This window comes from Phymastichus coffea, unplaced genomic scaffold, assembly GCF_024137745.1.
Source record: "Phymastichus coffea isolate CEN01 unplaced genomic scaffold, Cenicafe_Pcof_1.1 PCOF00037, whole genome shotgun sequence".
Classification (NCBI taxonomy): Eukaryota; Metazoa; Arthropoda; class Insecta; order Hymenoptera; family Eulophidae; genus Phymastichus; species Phymastichus coffea.
Window position 1 is genome coordinate 446,481 of NW_026706848.1, and position 18,756 is coordinate 465,236.

The 18,756-nt window shown below is 37.8% G+C and overlaps 1 protein-coding gene across 2 annotated transcripts in view; it reads right to left on the reverse strand.

Moving 5' to 3' along the window:
- The window catches only part of LOC131663662 (mediator of RNA polymerase II transcription subunit 28), a 399,554-nt gene that overhangs the window by 144,954 nt on the left and 235,844 nt on the right, over positions 1-18,756 (reverse strand). The window contains exon 2 of one of the 2 annotated variants that reach the window (XM_058934192.1): positions 10,674-10,992. The exons of the other annotated variant lie outside the window; for it this stretch is intronic. Coding sequence (XP_058790175.1) covers positions 10,674-10,992 — 319 coding nt within the window. The remainder of the gene's footprint in view (positions 1-10,673; positions 10,993-18,756) is intronic. 2 annotated transcript variants of the gene reach the window in all.

An 18,756-nucleotide genomic window follows, 5' to 3' on the forward strand; every position in this document is an offset into this window, starting at 1 on the left:
TGATGAAACTTTGCACACGCCTTTTTTAGTCGAAAATATTAGACACGTGTCTCTGAGTTTCTCTGAATAGGCTTTTCTTTACGAATTATCCGTATATTTCATTTTTTTCTCTTTGGCCGACATAGCGGATACTATGTTATTTTTAAAGACTACAAAAAGTTATTTCCAAATATGTGATACATATTTTCGATGTATTTTTTTTACGTAACATACAATGATGCTATTAGGTTTATCATAAAACTCACCCTGTGAAGCGCTGAAAGCCAAAACCTAAATTTCTTAGTGGTTTTTAGTGGTTTTTTGTAGTTTTTTGCTTCTAGCGCTGGACAGAATAGATTTTATGATAAATCTAATAGTACCATCGTATTCGATATTAAAAAATACATCGACAACATATATCATATTTTTGGAAATAACTTTTTGTATACCTTAAAATAATACCCGACGTCCCTTGTCCGTTATCGATGAACATCGAAGACATTGATTTTACACCAATCTCTAACGACAACTCAAAATTTGTAATACGTGTTTTCAATGTTCGTCTCTATATAACTTAAGTAAGAATAGGAAAAACGTATGGAAGCTTTAGCGATGAAAATAATTTTCAAAACCGTTAAAATTATCATTAAAATACGTTGTTTACGCTTCACAATGTAAATTATTCCAATTCATTAAAAATGAGGGTTTCTTCACGTTAAATAAACTAAGAAATAAAACACTGTTTCAATTCAATTATTTACAATTTATGTATATTTCTATTCTAAAAATCGTTTTTTTCAAATTTGAAAAATATTGAATAAAACGCGATATGTACTTGATGAACAGCTTGAGTGGCCAACGCAATAATTGAATTGAAATCACCATGTCTTACGTTCTATTCAATATTTTTCAAATCTGTTGCTGTTCCCAAAATATTAAAGTATAAATAAACTTTTAGGGCTTCTTAAACAATTACATTGTTGATAACTAGTAACCTGTCCATTTTGTTGACAAGCTCCTCTCAAGATTTGTGTTGAGTAAGTCAAAATATCTAAAAGCTCACTTGGATTGTATTTTGTAGCCCCATCTGTCACTTTCACGAACGAAACCCGCACTGAATTCTACACTACACTTTTTGCAAAATGAAATAATTGGAAGAAAAATGTATTTGTTGTTTTTTAAAATTTAATAGTTATTGAGAAGTTTTTTGGTTGTTGTCATATTTTAAACATATTCCACGAATCTTGTTTTTTAATTAATTTGTACCTTTTCTTATGTTGAATATTGAACCGTCGGGTTCATGTCAGATTCCTTTCTTGTCCACCAGACCGGTATCCTTGAATCGCCAATACAGATGAAACCAACCGTAACTGTTATTATTTTGAATGTTTGTAATTCTTTGATACCAATTGTGAGTGATAATTAATTATTATTATACCGTCAATTATATATTAGAAAAAACAAAAATTATCAAAAGTAAATTTGGTATGGTTTTCTATAATAAATTTAATATGTAACTAATAGTAACGGAAAAGTGATACTCGAAGATTATTTTACGCTTTGTGAAAGGTTTTTCAAAGATTTTTGACTTAAACAAATTAGAGTATGTATTATAAATTGTTATTATATATCTAATATTAAAAAGTTGATAGATTTATTTAATTTTTATTTGTTTCTATTTTAGTATTCCATCAGGATTCTATGAAACGATTATAATTAACCATAATTGTTCGCGAAAATGACTAATCAATACAAAAATATTGAATCAAACTCAAAACTTTTCAATCAGTGTTTACAAGTTTGCCTGGAAAATTAATAATATGAATTTGATGAAGAGTTCTCACAAGACCCATCAAAGCAAGCTTACGAAATTGGTAATGATATGGCAGTAGTTCTATGCGACTATTTTGAACCATTGACTTTAAAAGAGGAATTGATATTAGATGAAATTGACAAACTATATACAGATGCTGAATATGTACATTTAATCAATACCAATTAATGTTCACCAGAAGAATTTTATATATTGGAAAATTTAGAAAGTCAAGAAGAAGGTGGGTTTGCATTACAATAATCAAGTCTTCATAATAATTGATATTATTTGTAAAACCCACCAAATAATTACACATACACTAAACAATTTTTGGATAAACTTATACATTAGCTTTTGTACATTTCTAGATATCTTTCTTGACAGTCAAGGGAGTGATTATTAACCTGAAACTAAAAAAATAAAAAAAGATTATTCAGCTGTTCCATTGGAAATTAAAATTAAATGTATAAATTTAGCTAAATAACATCCTGGTTGGTCGCTTACCACTCTGCAACAAAGAGAATCTCATTTTTCACTAGATTGGACGTACTAAAGAGATGGGAAAAAGATATTCAAAAAGGAGGTACTCATTTGATAAGCAGGAATTCATAAACAAATAGACATATGATAGATTTTTAGATGCCAGAGAAAGAAAACTTCCTGTGAGTACTCGGAACTTATAAGAATGGGCATTGCAAGGTGCTATGCAATTTAATCAAAAAGACTGCCAATTCAGTACTACTTTATCGTGGGTAAACAGATTTAAAAAAGATTACCGAATAAAGCAAAGGAAGGTCACGAGATATGTAAAACCTACAGAAAAGATGTCAATTACAGAAATATTTTCAATAGCTGAAAAATTTCAAGATACGAGGGTGGTCCGATAAGTAGTTAGCCTACAAAAGAAAAACGAAAATTTTGGAAAAGTGGCGTTTTATTTTTCAACATAGTCTCCTTTTGGTTCGATACACTTGGCCCAGCGATGCTCAAACTTCTTTAACCCGTCTGAAAAATACGTTTCCTCGAGGTCTGAAAAGTAGGCTTCCGTGGCGGCGATTACCTTCTCATTCGGCTCAAATTTCTGCCCGGCCAGTGACTTTTTCAAGTTTGGAAACAAAAAGAAGTCACACGGGGCTAAATCTGGAGAATACGGTAGAAGGGTTGGGGCAGCAGTTCGTAGCCTAATTCGACCAATTTGGCCATGGCGACGGCAGAGGTGTCAGCCGGTGCGTTGTCATGGTGAAAGAGCACTTTTTTCTTCGCCAAATGGGGCCGTTTTTTCTGCAATTCGACGTCAAATCGGCCCAATAATTCGGCATAGTACAGCCCTGTGACCGTTTTGGCCCTCTCCAGGTAGTCGATGTAGATCACACCTTGTGAATCCCAGAAAATGGTGGCCATCACCTTTCCGGCCGATGGGGCAGTCTTCGCCTTCTTCGGAGCACTTTCGCCGGGTAAAGTCCACTGTTTCGACAGTTCCTTGGTCTCTGGTGTATACCAGTGGATCCATGTTTCGTCGACTGTTACGAAACGACGCAGAAACTCCTTTGGATTGTGCTTAAACAGCGTCAGACATTGCTCTGAAGTTGTCTCACGGTTGCGCTTGTTGTCCGGAGTGAGCAAACGCAGCACCCATCGGGCCGACAGCTTTCTCATACCCAAAATTTCATGCAGGATATGACCCACGCGGTCTTTTGAGATACCTACGTTCTTAGCTATGTCGCGCACCTTCAATCGTCGATCTGCCAATACGAGATCGTTAATTTTTGTCACGTTATCCTCCGTGGTAGCCGTTTTCGGAGCACCTAGACGTGGCTCTTCAAAAATCGACGTGCGACCACGTTGAAACTCGTTAAACCAATTTTTGACGGTCGCCATCGAAGGAGAAGAGTCACCGTACATAACATCCAAGCGTTTTTTGATTTCGCTGCGCGATTTCCCTTCTAAAAACAAGAATCGAATCACCGACCGATACTGCTCTTTTTCCATTTTTCAAAAATCAACGGACACACTTGTTTTCACACGCACTCAAAAATAAACTACAACTCCGATCCGGCTAAAATCTTGAAAGTAACCATCGAGAAGGTTGTACTACGTGATAGAATATTTCTTTTGCGAGAGTGGCGCCATCGGGCGGTGAGGCTAAGTACTTATCGAACCACCCTTGTAAGTGTTACAATACAATAAAAAGTATGGATAAGAGCTATGTTTTCAACACAGATTAAATGGGTTGCGAATACAGACCAAATGTAAATAGGACGTTGGAAATCGCTAGTACGAAAACTATAAAAGCATATCTCGGTGATTACAATAAAGTGATCCATAGCTATACAGTTCAACATACGCCCACACAGCATGCAATATTTCAGTGAAAAATTCCATGAAATATTTCAAAGAAACCTTGTGAAAATATTGCAGGAAGCTGTCAGAAAGTTATTTGAAATATTTCAGTGAAATATTTCGACAAATATTCCAGAAACCTTGCAGAAACCTTTCACGAAAATGTTATTTGTTACGTTTCGAAATATCTCGGTGATACCTTGCAGGAAATTTGCAGAAACATTGCAGGAAATATTTCAGGAAAGATTTCAAGGAAGTTTCAGGGGATATTTCTGAAACCTTGCAGAAATCTTTCACTGAAATATTATTTGCTACGATTCAAAATCTTTCGGTGAAACCTTGCAGGAAACTTGCAGGAACATTGCAAGAAATATTTCAGGAAAAATTTCAAGGAAGTTTCAGGGGATATTTCAGAAACCTTGCAGAAATCTTTCACTGAAATATTATTTGCTACGATTCAAAATCTTTCGGTGAAACCTTGCAGGAAACTTGCAGGAACATTGCAAGAAATATTTCAGGAAAGATTTCAAGGAAGTTTCAGGGGATATTTCAGAAACCTTGCAGAAATCTTTCACTGAAATATTATTTGCTACGATTCAAAATCTTTCGGTGAAACCTTGCAGGAAACTTGCAGGAACATTGCAAGAAATATTTCAGGAAAGATTTCAAGGAAGTTTCAGGGAATATTTCGAAAACCTTGCAGAAACATTGCAAGAAATGTTTCAGGAAAGATTTCAAGGAAGTTTCGGGGAATATTTCTGAAACCTTGCAGAAACCTTTCACTGAAATGTTATTTGTTAAGTTTCGAAGAATCTCGGTGAAACTTTGCAAGAAACTTGCAGAAACATTGCAAGAAATATTTCAGGAAAGATTTCAACGAAGTTGCTGGGAATATTTCAAAAAACTTGCGGAAACATTGCAAGAAATATTTTTAGGAAAGATAGACGGAAGTTGCTGGAAATATTTGTAGAATTATTGCAAAAATATTTCGGTAATATTGGCTCAAATACTTCCTGGAAATGTTTCTGAAATCGTTCCAAAAATTTTCACATTTTATTTCGCAATATATTCACGATTCATGTCTGGAAATATATTTCTGGAATATTTCAGAATATTTGTAGTAATATTTGAATGAAATATAATTTTTGTCAAAGAAATGATAAACAAAACTTTTCGGAAAATTTTTTCAGCAATCCTGCAGAAACATCGCAAGAAATATTTCAGGAAAGATTTCAAGGAAATTTCCGGGAATGTTTCAAAAACTTTGAAATCTTTCCTGAAATATTTCTCGCAATGTTTCTGCAAGGTTTTTGAAATATCCTCTGAAACTTCCTTGAAATCTTTCCTGAAATATTTCTTACAATGTTTCTGCAAGTTTTCTATAAGGTTTCACCGAGATATTTCGTAACTTAACAATTAACATTTCCGTGTAAGGTCTCTTCAAATATTGCTCGAAATATTTCACTGAAATATTTCAAATAACTTTCCGAAACCTTCCTGCAATATTTTCACAAGGTTCTTTTAAATATTTCATGGAATTTTTCACTGAAATATTGCATGCTGAGTGTGCAACTTATTAAATAACCTTGCTGGAAACATTTTTCGAGTGATGCGCATGCGCACAGTCTTTATTCTCAAGCGGCTTTATATATATATATATATATATATATATATATATATATATATATATATATATATATATATATATATATTGTAACGGGGGGATAAATCTGCAAAAATGAGAAATTTATTTAAGAACAAACTCCCACGATGCAGAGCAAACCGCCGCTCCGTTAACACGTATGTTAATACGTGTATTCGCCTTAACGTCAGCTGACTTAACTTAGTTGTCTTCGATCAAGCAGAGTTGAACTCACCTTAAGTCACGTGCCTTGTGACACACGATAAGTTTCAAGTGTAAGCGACTTTACTCCAAATCCACTTAATCCCATAGCTATAATAGGATTAAAACCTAAGCTTTTTCTAATTGTTTAAACTACTAGGAAAAATCATATGACGAAATCGGCGAATAATTTTAATAGATTTTATTAATAAAAATCTCTACAGTCTTTGTCGGGCCGAAAGACTGACGCACGCGAATAGGATTTACAATTAAATAACTTTCGGTGAGAAAGAGAGAGAGAGAAGATACGAAAATTGGCGCGATCTAACGCTCGGCGCAAATACAAAAAATATCAACGCTAACACGGTTGAACAAAATACTAAATGTATTTTGTCACGCGATAATTAAGGGAGGTGCACCTACCCTGCGGTGCAATTACGGTGATCAGCCGTAATTGTTGATGTCAGGAAATACGATCAACTGCCTCTGGTCCTGATTTATCAGCTGCGCTGCCTCGTACCGCCTTTCTGCTGCAAATCTGCTGCTTTCGTAACGCCGCAATCTGTTTATCACCTTGATGCACTCGCGCGCGTAATTAATCTGTATAAAATGATTATTCGGCGAGAAAAACTGTGAAAACAAAATTCGGCGATATCCACTCCAATCAACAGCTGAGACGTAACTGTTAATTTAAAAGATCGCGCGCCCCCTCTCTCTCTCAATACTTAGAACTAACGCGCGAAAATCAGAATCGCGAACGGTTCGATTAATTAAATCGACTACCGTTGCAATATATATATATTAAAACGGTGGTGGTGCTTGCCCTTAAATCCACCCGTAGGATCCACCGATAATAGACGGGTATGCTCCGACTAGGTCAGTATAATTGTCAATCGACCAAGTGTCGATTGACCCGCGGAGGCGGTCGGGGTTTAACCCGTCGATTGAATTAGAGGTGAAGGATATGCAACGCAAATAAAGAGCTACGTTGTAGTAAAACGTTGGTAGATTTATTGTGTCAGCGACAATCCTTATACAATGTGCGACCTTCTCGCAGAGGTGCAATCAGGAGTTTCCGCCGAAACTCTGCGCCGCAATATAATTGATACCGCGTGAGAGAGAGAGAATGAGTCGTACCGTACTTACGAGCTTGCGAGCTTCGTCGACGGGAGGCTATCCTCCGGATCACCCTCGCACGTGGATCAGACGGTTTTACTTCGTGCCGTCGGCTGATCAACAAAGGGCTCCGTTGCTACGCGGCTGCAGGCATGCTGGTCGGATCACGGAGGTGGTGAGACGTCGTCGCCTCGAGCTCAATATTCGGATACCGATGTGAACACGTCGAGCGTAGCGAGACGAAAAGCCCCGATATCCGTTTGCGCGTTCGTAGGAGGTCTTCGCTATCGTGTTTCGGCAATCTTCGGTGATTGTCGGCTAATCGCTGTACTGTCTCTCTCTCTCTCTTTCGTCGTGACGTATAATCGTGTGTGTGTGTGTCCTCACACTTGCGTTGGCTCTCGGCGCTCGCGATGTATGTAACTTGCCGTGTTACAATATATACATATATGTAACTATTTATAACTAGAAGTCACTAAGAAATTGCAAGGTATAGTATAAATTTTTCTGACAATCAATTCTATAATGTGCTTGAAAAATGTCTATAATATTTGAAACTTTTTATAAATGTGATATTCCTGCAATATTTCTTGAAATATGTACAAAATATTTTAGAAAACATTCCTATATTATTTCGGAATATTTTAATATCCGTGCAAGCAAATTCAAAGAAATATTGTAAGGAAAATATTCGCAATATTTCTAGAAATTTTCCAGTGATATTGCGTGGACGCCTTTCAGAAAAATTGCTGCAATGTTTCTATAAATCTTTCGGTAGGATTGCAGGAAACCTTTTCGAAATATTGCAAGAAAAATTGCTGTAATGTTTCTAGAAATCTTTTGGTAGGATTACAGGAATTTTTGCAGAAATATTGTAATAAAAGTTGCTGCAATGTTTCTAGAAATCTTTTGGTGCTATGTCCGTGCCAATAAAGCCGCAGAAATATTTCGAGAAAAATTGCTGCAATGTTTCTAGAACTATTATAGGGAAATTGCATAGAAACTTTGCAGAAATATTGCAAGAAAAATTGCTGCAATGTTTCTAGAAATGTTTTAGCAAGATTGCAGAAAACCTTTTAGAAACATTACAAAAAATGTTATTGTAATGTTTCTAGAAATATTTTAGGAAAATTGCATGGAAATCTTGCAGAAATATTGCTATGTCCGTGGGGATAAAGCCGCAGAAAAATTGCGAGAAAAGTTGCTGCAATGTTCCTAGAAATATTTTAGGAAGATTGCATGGAAACCTTGCAGAAATATTGCAAGAAAAGTTGCTGCAATGTTTCTAGAAATGTTTTAGCAAGATTGCAGGAAACCTTTTAGGAACCTTGCAAGAATTGTTATTTAGAAAGATTGGATGGATGCTTTGCAAAAATATTGCGAGAAAAGTTGCTGCAACCTTTTTTGCAACATTGCTGCAGCTTCATTGCACGGACATAGCAATATTTTATAAATATTTCAATGAAAGCTTGCAGAAATGTTCCAAACCTTTCATGAAACATTGCAGCAATATTGCAGCAATATTACATGCTGTGTGGGACACTTAGTGCTGCAGGTAAACTTCTACCAAATGTTTTCATATGTTTGCAAGAGGTCAATGGTGTGTTTGGTCCAAAAATTGTGAAAGATATAGAGGCAATGTCGAAAGAATTTTCAAACATTTTTATAACTCCCTGGAAATCTGGAAAATTGTCATCGGCCTTGTTTCATTCATATACTCTTAATATTATGTTGCAACATCTAGAGTACAATCCATTTTTACTTCTTTTGGATAGCTGGAGTGGACAGAAAAATAAAAATTTATATGAAAAATTTATTGACGAGCACGGTAATCAAAGTTATACAGTTAAAGTTATTCCTCCTGGCTGCACAGCTTATGCTCAACCTTTGGTGTATATTTTCATAGACAAGCAAAAATTTTAATCAAAGAAATTTACAATCCAACATACCTTAAACAAAGAGAAGATCATATAACGTCAACATATGATATTGTAAAAATACAATTACTTATACACAATCAATTATCAGCTCCAATATTTAAAGAAATGATAACATATGCCTGATACGCTTCAAGAATGTTGAGTGATCGTGACGTTTTTATGAATGTTCGACAAGTTTGTTTCCCATTTGAACAAAGTAAATGTAAATGTAAATGCATGATGTTAATTTTCGTCAAATGTTCATGGTGTAGAAAATCGTTTTGTTTTGATTGTTATTACATTAAATATCATCCTAACGATTGTGAAAAATTTTTAGAACTTGGATACAACCACAATACATAAATCAATTTTGTAACTCATTCTATATGCTAATTTCTGTACTGTTTAAACACCATCTAATTAAAAAAAGGTTGTCACAAGTTTGCTTAATTTTAATATCTATCAATGAAAAAAATTTCCAATCTTCAGTTATTCGATTATCACGTCTGAAATTTTAGTGGTCCTATATATATATTTGTTAATATCAAAATTATAATTATCTTAATAATGTTCACTTTAAGATATCTAACTTGAACAGCTGAGCGATCAATTTTACCAATCGATTTTCAAAGATTCTGATTGTAGTTGGTCTGACGATCAATTACTAATTTCGATAGTAGAAACTACTGCAAATATTGTAAATAATCCATTTTCAGAATAGAAATATACATAAATTGTAAATAATTGAATTGAAACAGTATTTTATTTTTTAGTTTATTTAACGTGAAGAAACATTGAAAACACGTATTACAAGTTTTGAACAAAATCTTGAGTTGTCGTTAGAGATTGGTGTAAAATCAATGTCTTCGATGTTCATCGATAACGGACAAGGGACGTCGGGTATTATTTTAAGGTATACAAAAAGTTATTTCCAAAAATATGATATATGTTGTCGATGTATTTTTTAATGTCGAATACGATGGTACTATTAGATTTATCATAAAATCTATTCTGTCAAGCGCTAAAAGCAAAAAACTACAAAAAAACCACTAAAAACAACTAAGAAATTTAGTTTTTGGCTTTTAGCGCTTGACAAGGTGAGTTTTATGATAAACCTAATAGCATCATTGTATTCTACGTAAAAAAAATACATCGAAAATATGTATCACACATTTCGAAATAACTTTTTGTAGTCCTTAAAAATAACATAGTATCCGTTACGTCAGCCAAAGAGAGAAAAATGAATATATATGGATAATTGGTAAAAAAATGCCTATTCAGAGAAACTCAGAGATACGTATCCAATATTTTCGACTAAAAATGGTGTGTGCAAAGTTTCATCAAAATCCGTGACCCTTCAAGGTTAGCACTCTCCTTGTAAGTTTAACGATAAATGTTCTCTATCATGACATCCATTTTTTTGTTAGGAAATAAATCTTTCTTATACTAACAGAATAAACTATGTGTAAATCTTACGGGATTATAACGTAAAAAATGCAGGAGTGACACCCAAATACTATAAATAAAAACATCTCAACTTAATTTATTATTTTTGATAACATTTCGTTGGCATATCTTCCAGTCCCATCAGATCCTTTATTTAAAAAAGAAATCAATCGGCTATATAAAAATTTTTCAATACAAATAAATTATATGTACTCACCATTTGGCTGCACCCAACTATGCATTTCAGAGAGTAAATTTTGCCAAGTCAATATTTTTTCATAATGCTTTTTTATAAGTTCTTCTTTGCGTACTATTTCTATTTTTAAATCAGTAACATCTTCTTTAATGATAAGTTCTTGTTTTAAAGCTGACAGTAAAAATCGTTTTTGTAGAAAAAAAGCCTCAACTTGACGAGCTAAATCAATGAAGCGATGGGTGACTTGATCGACATCTAATTTTTTTTCTATTTCGACAGTTTTAAACCCATTAGTAAAGTATTCCGATGCATCGTCAATAGAAAATAGATTCAAACAATGCTGAAAAAATGAGCAATAGTGATATATTTCTTTAAATTGTATACAGTAAAATAGTAGATTTCATACTCAGGTCGGGTAAGTCCATAGCACGTGAGACTTGTAAACTGAGATAAAGTCGAGGTTGTCAAACACGTGCTACGGGCTGGGCATGCTAATATAGTGCGCATACAATTTCCTTGTCCAGCGAGATCGAAATTAAAATATTACCGGCAAAACCACGGCCGAAAATGCTATTTTCGGACTACTGAACAAAAAATTATATTTTTTTTATAAGAAATTTGGATTAAATAGTGAAAGTATTTACCATAATTGGATTTATTTAACTTTAACACATACATTTCAATTTCTATATCAATTATAATGTGTGATTTATAGCTAAAATAGAAGCCGACAAAATATATATAACTTTTTTGTTATATTTTTCTTTTCAATATATTGTCCGTACCAAAAGTAATCGAGAGTAGTCGACAGTAGCGAAGAAAATATATTTAATCGTATGAGTTTGCACCATAAGTTTGCAATGTTCCGTTTAAATGTAATAAATTACGAATTCTCCATCAAAGCATTTTAGTGCATTCTGACGCAAGCCAAATTAACAAGAGTTTGGTTTGAGAGTTAATTTTGCTATAGTGCTAAGTTTTTCTTGAATATTCGTGCAAGTCTGAAATACGCTACTTAATTTGCCGTTCTTTTACACTGAAAATTAGTTTATATTCACTTACATTAGGGGAAAACAGTAAGAAAAGCACGTTGCTGCGCGACACAATACTGTAGGCTCGTTTAAATTCTTACCACGTAGCGTTGTTCGATGATACATAATTTTAAAGCTTTAAGCATTTGGTTTTAAAGATCACATAAGATCTTTAGAGGTTCGAATTAAATAATCAAATTTTCTAACAATATAAATAAATTTACGTCAGCCTTATTCGAAAATATTGAAAATTGACAATATTATTTGACTTTGAAGATTACACTTAAATATACGCCAGTATTAACTCACGAGATGCTAAATAAATTCATTTTTTGTTCATACAATTGTTACAATGATTCATATACAATATATGCGCAGATTATAATTTAAGGAAATTCAATAAGTTATAGTAAACTACTGTATAAGAAGTTAATTAATTATGTCAAATTGAGGATGTCGTTCTATCTCAAAAAGCATTAACTGCAAAATGATCTTTGAGCTGAATACACTGAATTAATAACAAGTAATACCGAACAAAGACAGTGTCATCGAACGCAATCGGTGTCTGGAGAGCTGTATAAGCAAAGACACTTGGGATTGTTTACTAAAAAGGCACTTGGGAAAGAAGTACTTGGATTATAGTAGTCAGTTCTCAGATTATTGCTTATTATTATTAGTTCTCTGGATAAACTTTGGCCATTAAACTAGTATCTCGCACTTTATATATAGTAGTATTCAAATATATTTAAACTTCATGCTAAACTAGGCGCTTTATAACAAACAGCTAATTAATACTTTGTGACGAGAACAAGCGTTGCGCATTCCCTCTCTCGGTAAGGCACGGTGACCAGCGTTGGGCGCATTTAAAAATGCACCTAATGCATGGTCTTTGTTTCAGCCGACAGAGATTGCCGAGCGAGGACGAGCCTGCTCGAAGTCGTTTAGTGGACAACAAAGATAGGTGTTAGAAAGAAAGAGAGAGAGGCGCTTGCGTGCCCCACGCAGGATTAGGCAGGCGCGCGACGCGTAACCAATTAGCGTATTGGTCGCGCACCGCCTAATAAATAAGTCAAGTGGGGAGGGAAAGAGCGGGCAAAGAAGCTGTCGATTGCGGAAGCGAACGAGCGGTTAGACGGTTTTTAGTCGCTCAGCGGTACAGTTAGGAAAAGTGCAGAGTGCAGAGGTTAGCCGAACGCACACGCCGCCAAGGAACTGAGGTGAGAAGCCAAGAGGAACAAAGGACAAGTACCTTTTCCAACATCTTCCCAGGGACGCTACCCGAAACAAGCCGGCAAAGAGTACCCAATGAAGGCCAGTAAAACCATCCGCAGGGCACAGTCAGACCTCCCGTTCCCGCATAGATAAGGTCAAGGTTGATTCTCTTTTATTCTTTCTTTCTCTCTCTCTTTAGCGGTATGGTACAGTGAGTAGCTGTGAGAGTTAGGTAGGTGGCAATGCATTAATGCGCCGGCTATCTGCTTTAATTACGGTTGGCATTCATATTTCTTAAGGTAGCGTACCGTCCAGGCGATCCTTTCGTCGGGCGGTTTCTCTTACAATTAGTTTAAGTAGGCTAAGTCGGTTTGTCGTCAAGGCGGTCACCTGTCTAGCGACATGTTCCGTATGTCGGTTAGATTTTGTAAGCTCGGTAAATGAGATAATTTGTTTTCTGTTCTTTTATTACATAGTATGTGTTAAGATCACCGTTGTGTTCAGTAGGGTTAAGGCATGTCTGTAACACCGTTGTGTTCGTTAAAGATTAAGAGTTTGTAAAGATTGTAGAATTTATAATTATACGGTATGTTCATTTAACGGTATTTGAAGTGTAATATTTTTGGTTAATTACATTTCTTTACCTTTCTCTCTTCCCCCCTCCTCGATTGCTATGAGAGAGTGCGCTTCACTTGCCCACCTTTTAAAATTGATAACGATAAAGTTTCGTTACAACTTTTTTTATTATCTCTCTTTTCTCAAGGTTCGCAAATTATTAAAATTACTGATACTAATTCTTAAATTAATTGAGATCCATCCTGATAGGAGCCCAATGGCATGTAGACTATTTTATGTACATTGATGAGCAATTTGATACCATATAACTGTTCATTACGCTTACGTAGTTATTCATTTTTTATTCACAACGTAACGAATTTCATTTCAAACAAGTAGTAATAGTGTCATCAGCATAAGACGATTGCATTTTCCAGCAATAGATCATTATTATATATTATGAACAGCAGCGGTTCAAGAATGATTTTGTGCGGTATACCATGTAAAATATATTGGTTGTCTTACTTTCAGAAGTTTGATACTTGACGAATGCGCAGAATAATTAATGATCACTATAATTTGAGTCGCTTTGTTCCACTGTCGTTGGCAGAAAGTGCTGCGCTAAGATTGACCGCACAAATCGGCGCGCCCTTCAGGCATAGCGGAGCAAGCTTGCAGCCCGAAGGCGGAAGAGGCCGTACGACCCTGTCAGCGCAAGATGCGGTCAGAGGCGGTGACTCAAGGACAGTCTCGCGATCTCCGCGCTGGTCTAGCAGTAGTAGCGGCCGCGAAGGCAAACCAAAGGGAGGCCAAGGAGCAAATAGTGTCCAGGTGATCACTCCAAAGTTCGTCAAGAATAAGGACAAGGAACCTGGTCTGGACGTAGTCAAAGTCCTATGTTGGTACTGTAGCTTGCCTGGTTACATTAGAACCCGCTACCCTGAATGTTCCAAGACCACTAAATAGGAAAACGAGATGGGCAGCGCGTAGAGGAGGTTCCTACTACGCAGCCCTTAAACCACGGTACTTTGGAGGCGATTAGAACTGTGAGAGTTGCGCATGTATCGCCAAGCGTGACAGCTAACTCGATGCTAACTACGAGCCACTCGAATGCCGCGCTTAGTCATGGCAATGAAGGTATTATATGAAGTACTTTCGTCGAAGAGCACCCGTGTTGGTGGCTGAATGTACATTTCGGCCCCTTCTCATTTAAAGCCTTACATGATACGGGAGCATCATTTACCGTTTTTGGTCCCATCGGAGTAGAGATAACGGTAGCCTTCATCTTAAGGGTGTCACATTACTCTGCACCAGGAGCAAAAGCAGTTGATGGTCACCACGTGCCCGTTTTAGGCAATGTAAAGTTGCTCTTTGAAGTAGGCGGCGCCTTTATTCGAGCCTTTTCGACAAATCTCGACGTGAGAGCTAACACGCTGAAAGTCGAAAGCAGTGAGGACATCATCCCTGGCAATTGTATCTGGAGATACTATGGGTCCGTTCCCGAAGTCGACCCGGGGATTCGAGTACCTGTTGATATTTCTGGACTTGTTCACTCGATGGATCGAATATATACCCGTTCGTAAGGCAAATGCCATAATCATAAAGCGCTCGCTAAACGAGCGGATACTTTTGCGCTTCGGAGTATCAGACGTGTTCTTGTCTGATAATGGCACGCCATTCAAAAATCGGTTAGTGGACGACTTTCTCGAAGCACAAGGAGTTTTGCACGTGACCTGCGCCTCTTATTCGCCCAAAAGTAATCCCACGGAGCGAGTAAACCGGACGATCAAAACAATAATCGCCGCGTTTATCGAGGAACGGCACACTACTTGGAAGTGCATGTAGCCGAATTTACCTTCGCCTATAACACGACCATTCCCGAAGCTACGAAATGTAGCCTAGCCTTCCTCAATTATGGGCACAATCCTGAGTCACCGCATTCAGCACGACGAGTTGAAGAACGCGCTATTACCGAACAATTCGAGTCTGACGCGCTCGACGATTGGCGTCTTCGCATGCAAAAGCTCGGGGGATTTAGAGCTAAAGCCCATAAAAACTCCCAAGCTGCACAAGTGAGGCAGGAGAATTATTATAACGCAAAGCACCGTGACGTTCGCTATAACGTCGGTGATAAGGTCTGGGCCCGAAATCGCGTGCTTTTCTCTGTAGCACAAGCTGTCGCAGTTAACTCAGCCCGAAATATGCTGGACTTTTTTTCGTAACATCGCATCTGGGTGCCAACACGTATCAACTCCAAAGCGAAGATGGAGTTGATGTGGGTAAAGCCACCGTATGCGATCTTAAACCCTGCTACGTCGAGGAGCAGTTTTCCGAAAAAGCGGGGGACGACGATTTCCCTATTAAAAATGATGATTGTAACGCAGCATCCCTCGAGTCCAACACGGAACCTGCGATTTCCCACGACTCTACTTCGAGCCCTGCCGACTCTAGCCAAGCGTCTGCGACAACGACGCCGAAAAGACGAGGTCAACCACGCGGCTCCAAGAAAGTCGCGTTAGCGATGATTGTTACATCACCGCGTCGTTTGCGATCCAAAAAGTAAATCTGCGAGCGTAACTAACACCTATAACCGCCTGTCCTTCTCCTTTTTCTTTTTGTTTTGCTTCGCTTGCTTTGCTTTTCCGTTTTCGCATGCTTGCTTGACACTTAATATGCATATTTACCCTTCTTTAGCTCATCTAACGTCTTCCATCTTCTTCGGCAGCACTATGGATATGGCCCCCAAGAGGTCAATCCTCCTGTGGGAGGAGGACCTCAAGAAGGTCCATTCTTTTGTGACCGAGCTACTGTACGCTCTCGAGCCCTAGACTCCACTGGAGGCCGGAGTGACGCTCGAAGACGTCTTCGAGCTGACCGGCCGGTTTAATGCCACCGCGAGGACCGCGATCCCGGTTGGCCGACGGGCCATCACCGCCGCCGATGATACGGCACCTAAGCTGCCCCGCATCCGCGATATGCTGCAAACGCAGCTTCCGCCGGACGAAGAATCCAAGGCCAGACCTACTCCCGAAGAGGGCTACTGGGTCGCTCTCCAGGAGGAGTGGACTCCGCTGGAAGCGAGAGCCCGAGTGGCCCGACGTGCCCGCATAGGAGCCGCCGCCGTGGAAGACGCGGCTTATGCTAGCATCTTAGAGTTCTCCGAACACCACGAAGGACGCGCCTGGACCCTGGCCAGCGACTTTATCAAAGGTCCAGGGCGTGGTCGATATTAAAAAGGTCCAATGGTAGAAAGAGAGGAAGCAGCGCCGCGAAGCCGAAAAGAAGAGGCGGGAGTTACAGCAGGAGAGGGCTGCCAAGAAGAAGGAGCTCGAGGCCATCCAGTCTCAGCTGGCCGAACTCTGCAAGAGATAGGAGCTTCTCCAGCGTGAGACTAGAGCCCGGAGACCTCGAGCCTCTAACCGAGACCAGGCCGGCATTCGTCCCGCCGGTCCTACGGCTCGCTTTGTGGACCCTCCGATCCATCCCGCGACCTTGTCGGCCCAGCGCCTCTGCGTCCGATGGGCAGGTCCTTGAAAGAACCTTATCAACAAAAGGTACTGCAATATCTGCTATCTAACAATGAGCCTCTAACTGCCCAAACGCAGCTATTCATTGGATGTGGATCGACGGATACCTTGCCAGGTATTTTTACGACTAGCTGCGTCGACCCCATCCGGGTTTTGCCGATCTCCGGCCAAAGAGGAGGACCAATTCTCCGGCCGCATATAAGTCCAAAGCGCCTTGCACTTAAGCGAGGGCTTTCCCTATATCCCGGCACGGATCGGCACTGACGTCACTTTTTTTTTGTATTTCCCATTTGTAAAGAGAGAGCAGGCATTAAGCCCATAGTTCCTTCCCTTTTGTTTCTTTTCTTTTATTTTATTATTTATTTGTATTTAATATTTCTTTTCTTTCATTTTTATATCTTTTTTTCTCTATTAATAAAATCCATTTGGCTATTCACGTAGTGTATTTCATTTATCGACCCCATAGAGAGAGAGAGAGACCAAGGTTTCGCACCGGTACGCCCTAGCTACCAGTGACTGAGGAAGGGGCATATAACGAGCAGAACTGCAGCTCGTTATGTCTCTCTCTCCCATATAATAATATACCCTTATAAATTGAATATGTATTAATACGTATCACCAACAAGGGAACTACCCCAACCCGACCTCACCGATTTGAATGATTTTGAGATATGTTGTAGCACTTGAAAAAAAATTAAATACGTGTTTTTTTATCGGCCCATAAGGGCTTTCAAGGGGTGAAATCCACCCTGAAAATCAACCCCTAAAATCATTTTTTTTATATTTCTCAGCATCAAATGAATATTTTTCAGTAAACTCAACGTTAAAAAATTTCTTATACAAAGGCGCTTTTAAGGACATAACATTTATACCGAAGGGTTGCAACCCCCTTTTTAATAGGGGTAAATACACTATTTTTTGTACTGTTTTACGACATGTAATATAGTTGAGTGATTTAAAAACCGCACTGATAACGAGAAAATACCAAAATTAAATTGACCTGTTTCCGAATTTAAAAAAAAAAATATTTAAGGGGTGTTTTACCCGCGTCAAACTATCAGCAGGTTAATCCACCTAACCCTGGGATAAACAAGTTTAGTCGTTTGTTATTTTTTGAAATAATTTAATCCTATGCATGAGCGAGCTACCTCAACTAACCAATCTGCCTCTAACCCACCAAATTCCCATAATCTACCCTTACCGAACCACATGCAGGCTAACCCACCTAATTCTGTGAAAAGCAACTTTAGTCGTTTGTTATTTCTTGAAATAATTGAATTTTACACCATAATCGAGTTATCCCAGCTGTATAACATACCTCTTATCCACCTACCCCTAACCTATCTAACTCCCACCCTTATAAACCACCCTTACTGAAACACAAGCAGGCTAAACCTCCTAACCCTGGGAAACACGAGTTAAGTCGTTTATTATTCCCTGAAATAAATTAATCCTACGCCTGAGCGAGCTACCTCAACTAACCAACCTGCCTCTAACCCACCAAACTCCCATAAACCACCCTTACCCAACCAAATGTAGGCTAATAGACCTAACTTTGGGAGAATTGGGTTTATTAGTTGCTTTTTCTTAAAATAATTGATCTGTACACCATACGTGGGGTATTCCATTTTTTTTGATAAAATATATCTGTAGCTCAAACATAATTTATGATAAATAAAAATATGTTTAATACATTTTATTTTAATAGTAACAAAATGGCGAGAAATATCTCTTAAAAATAAACACGAGAATAACACGAGTTCTAATTATCATTTATAG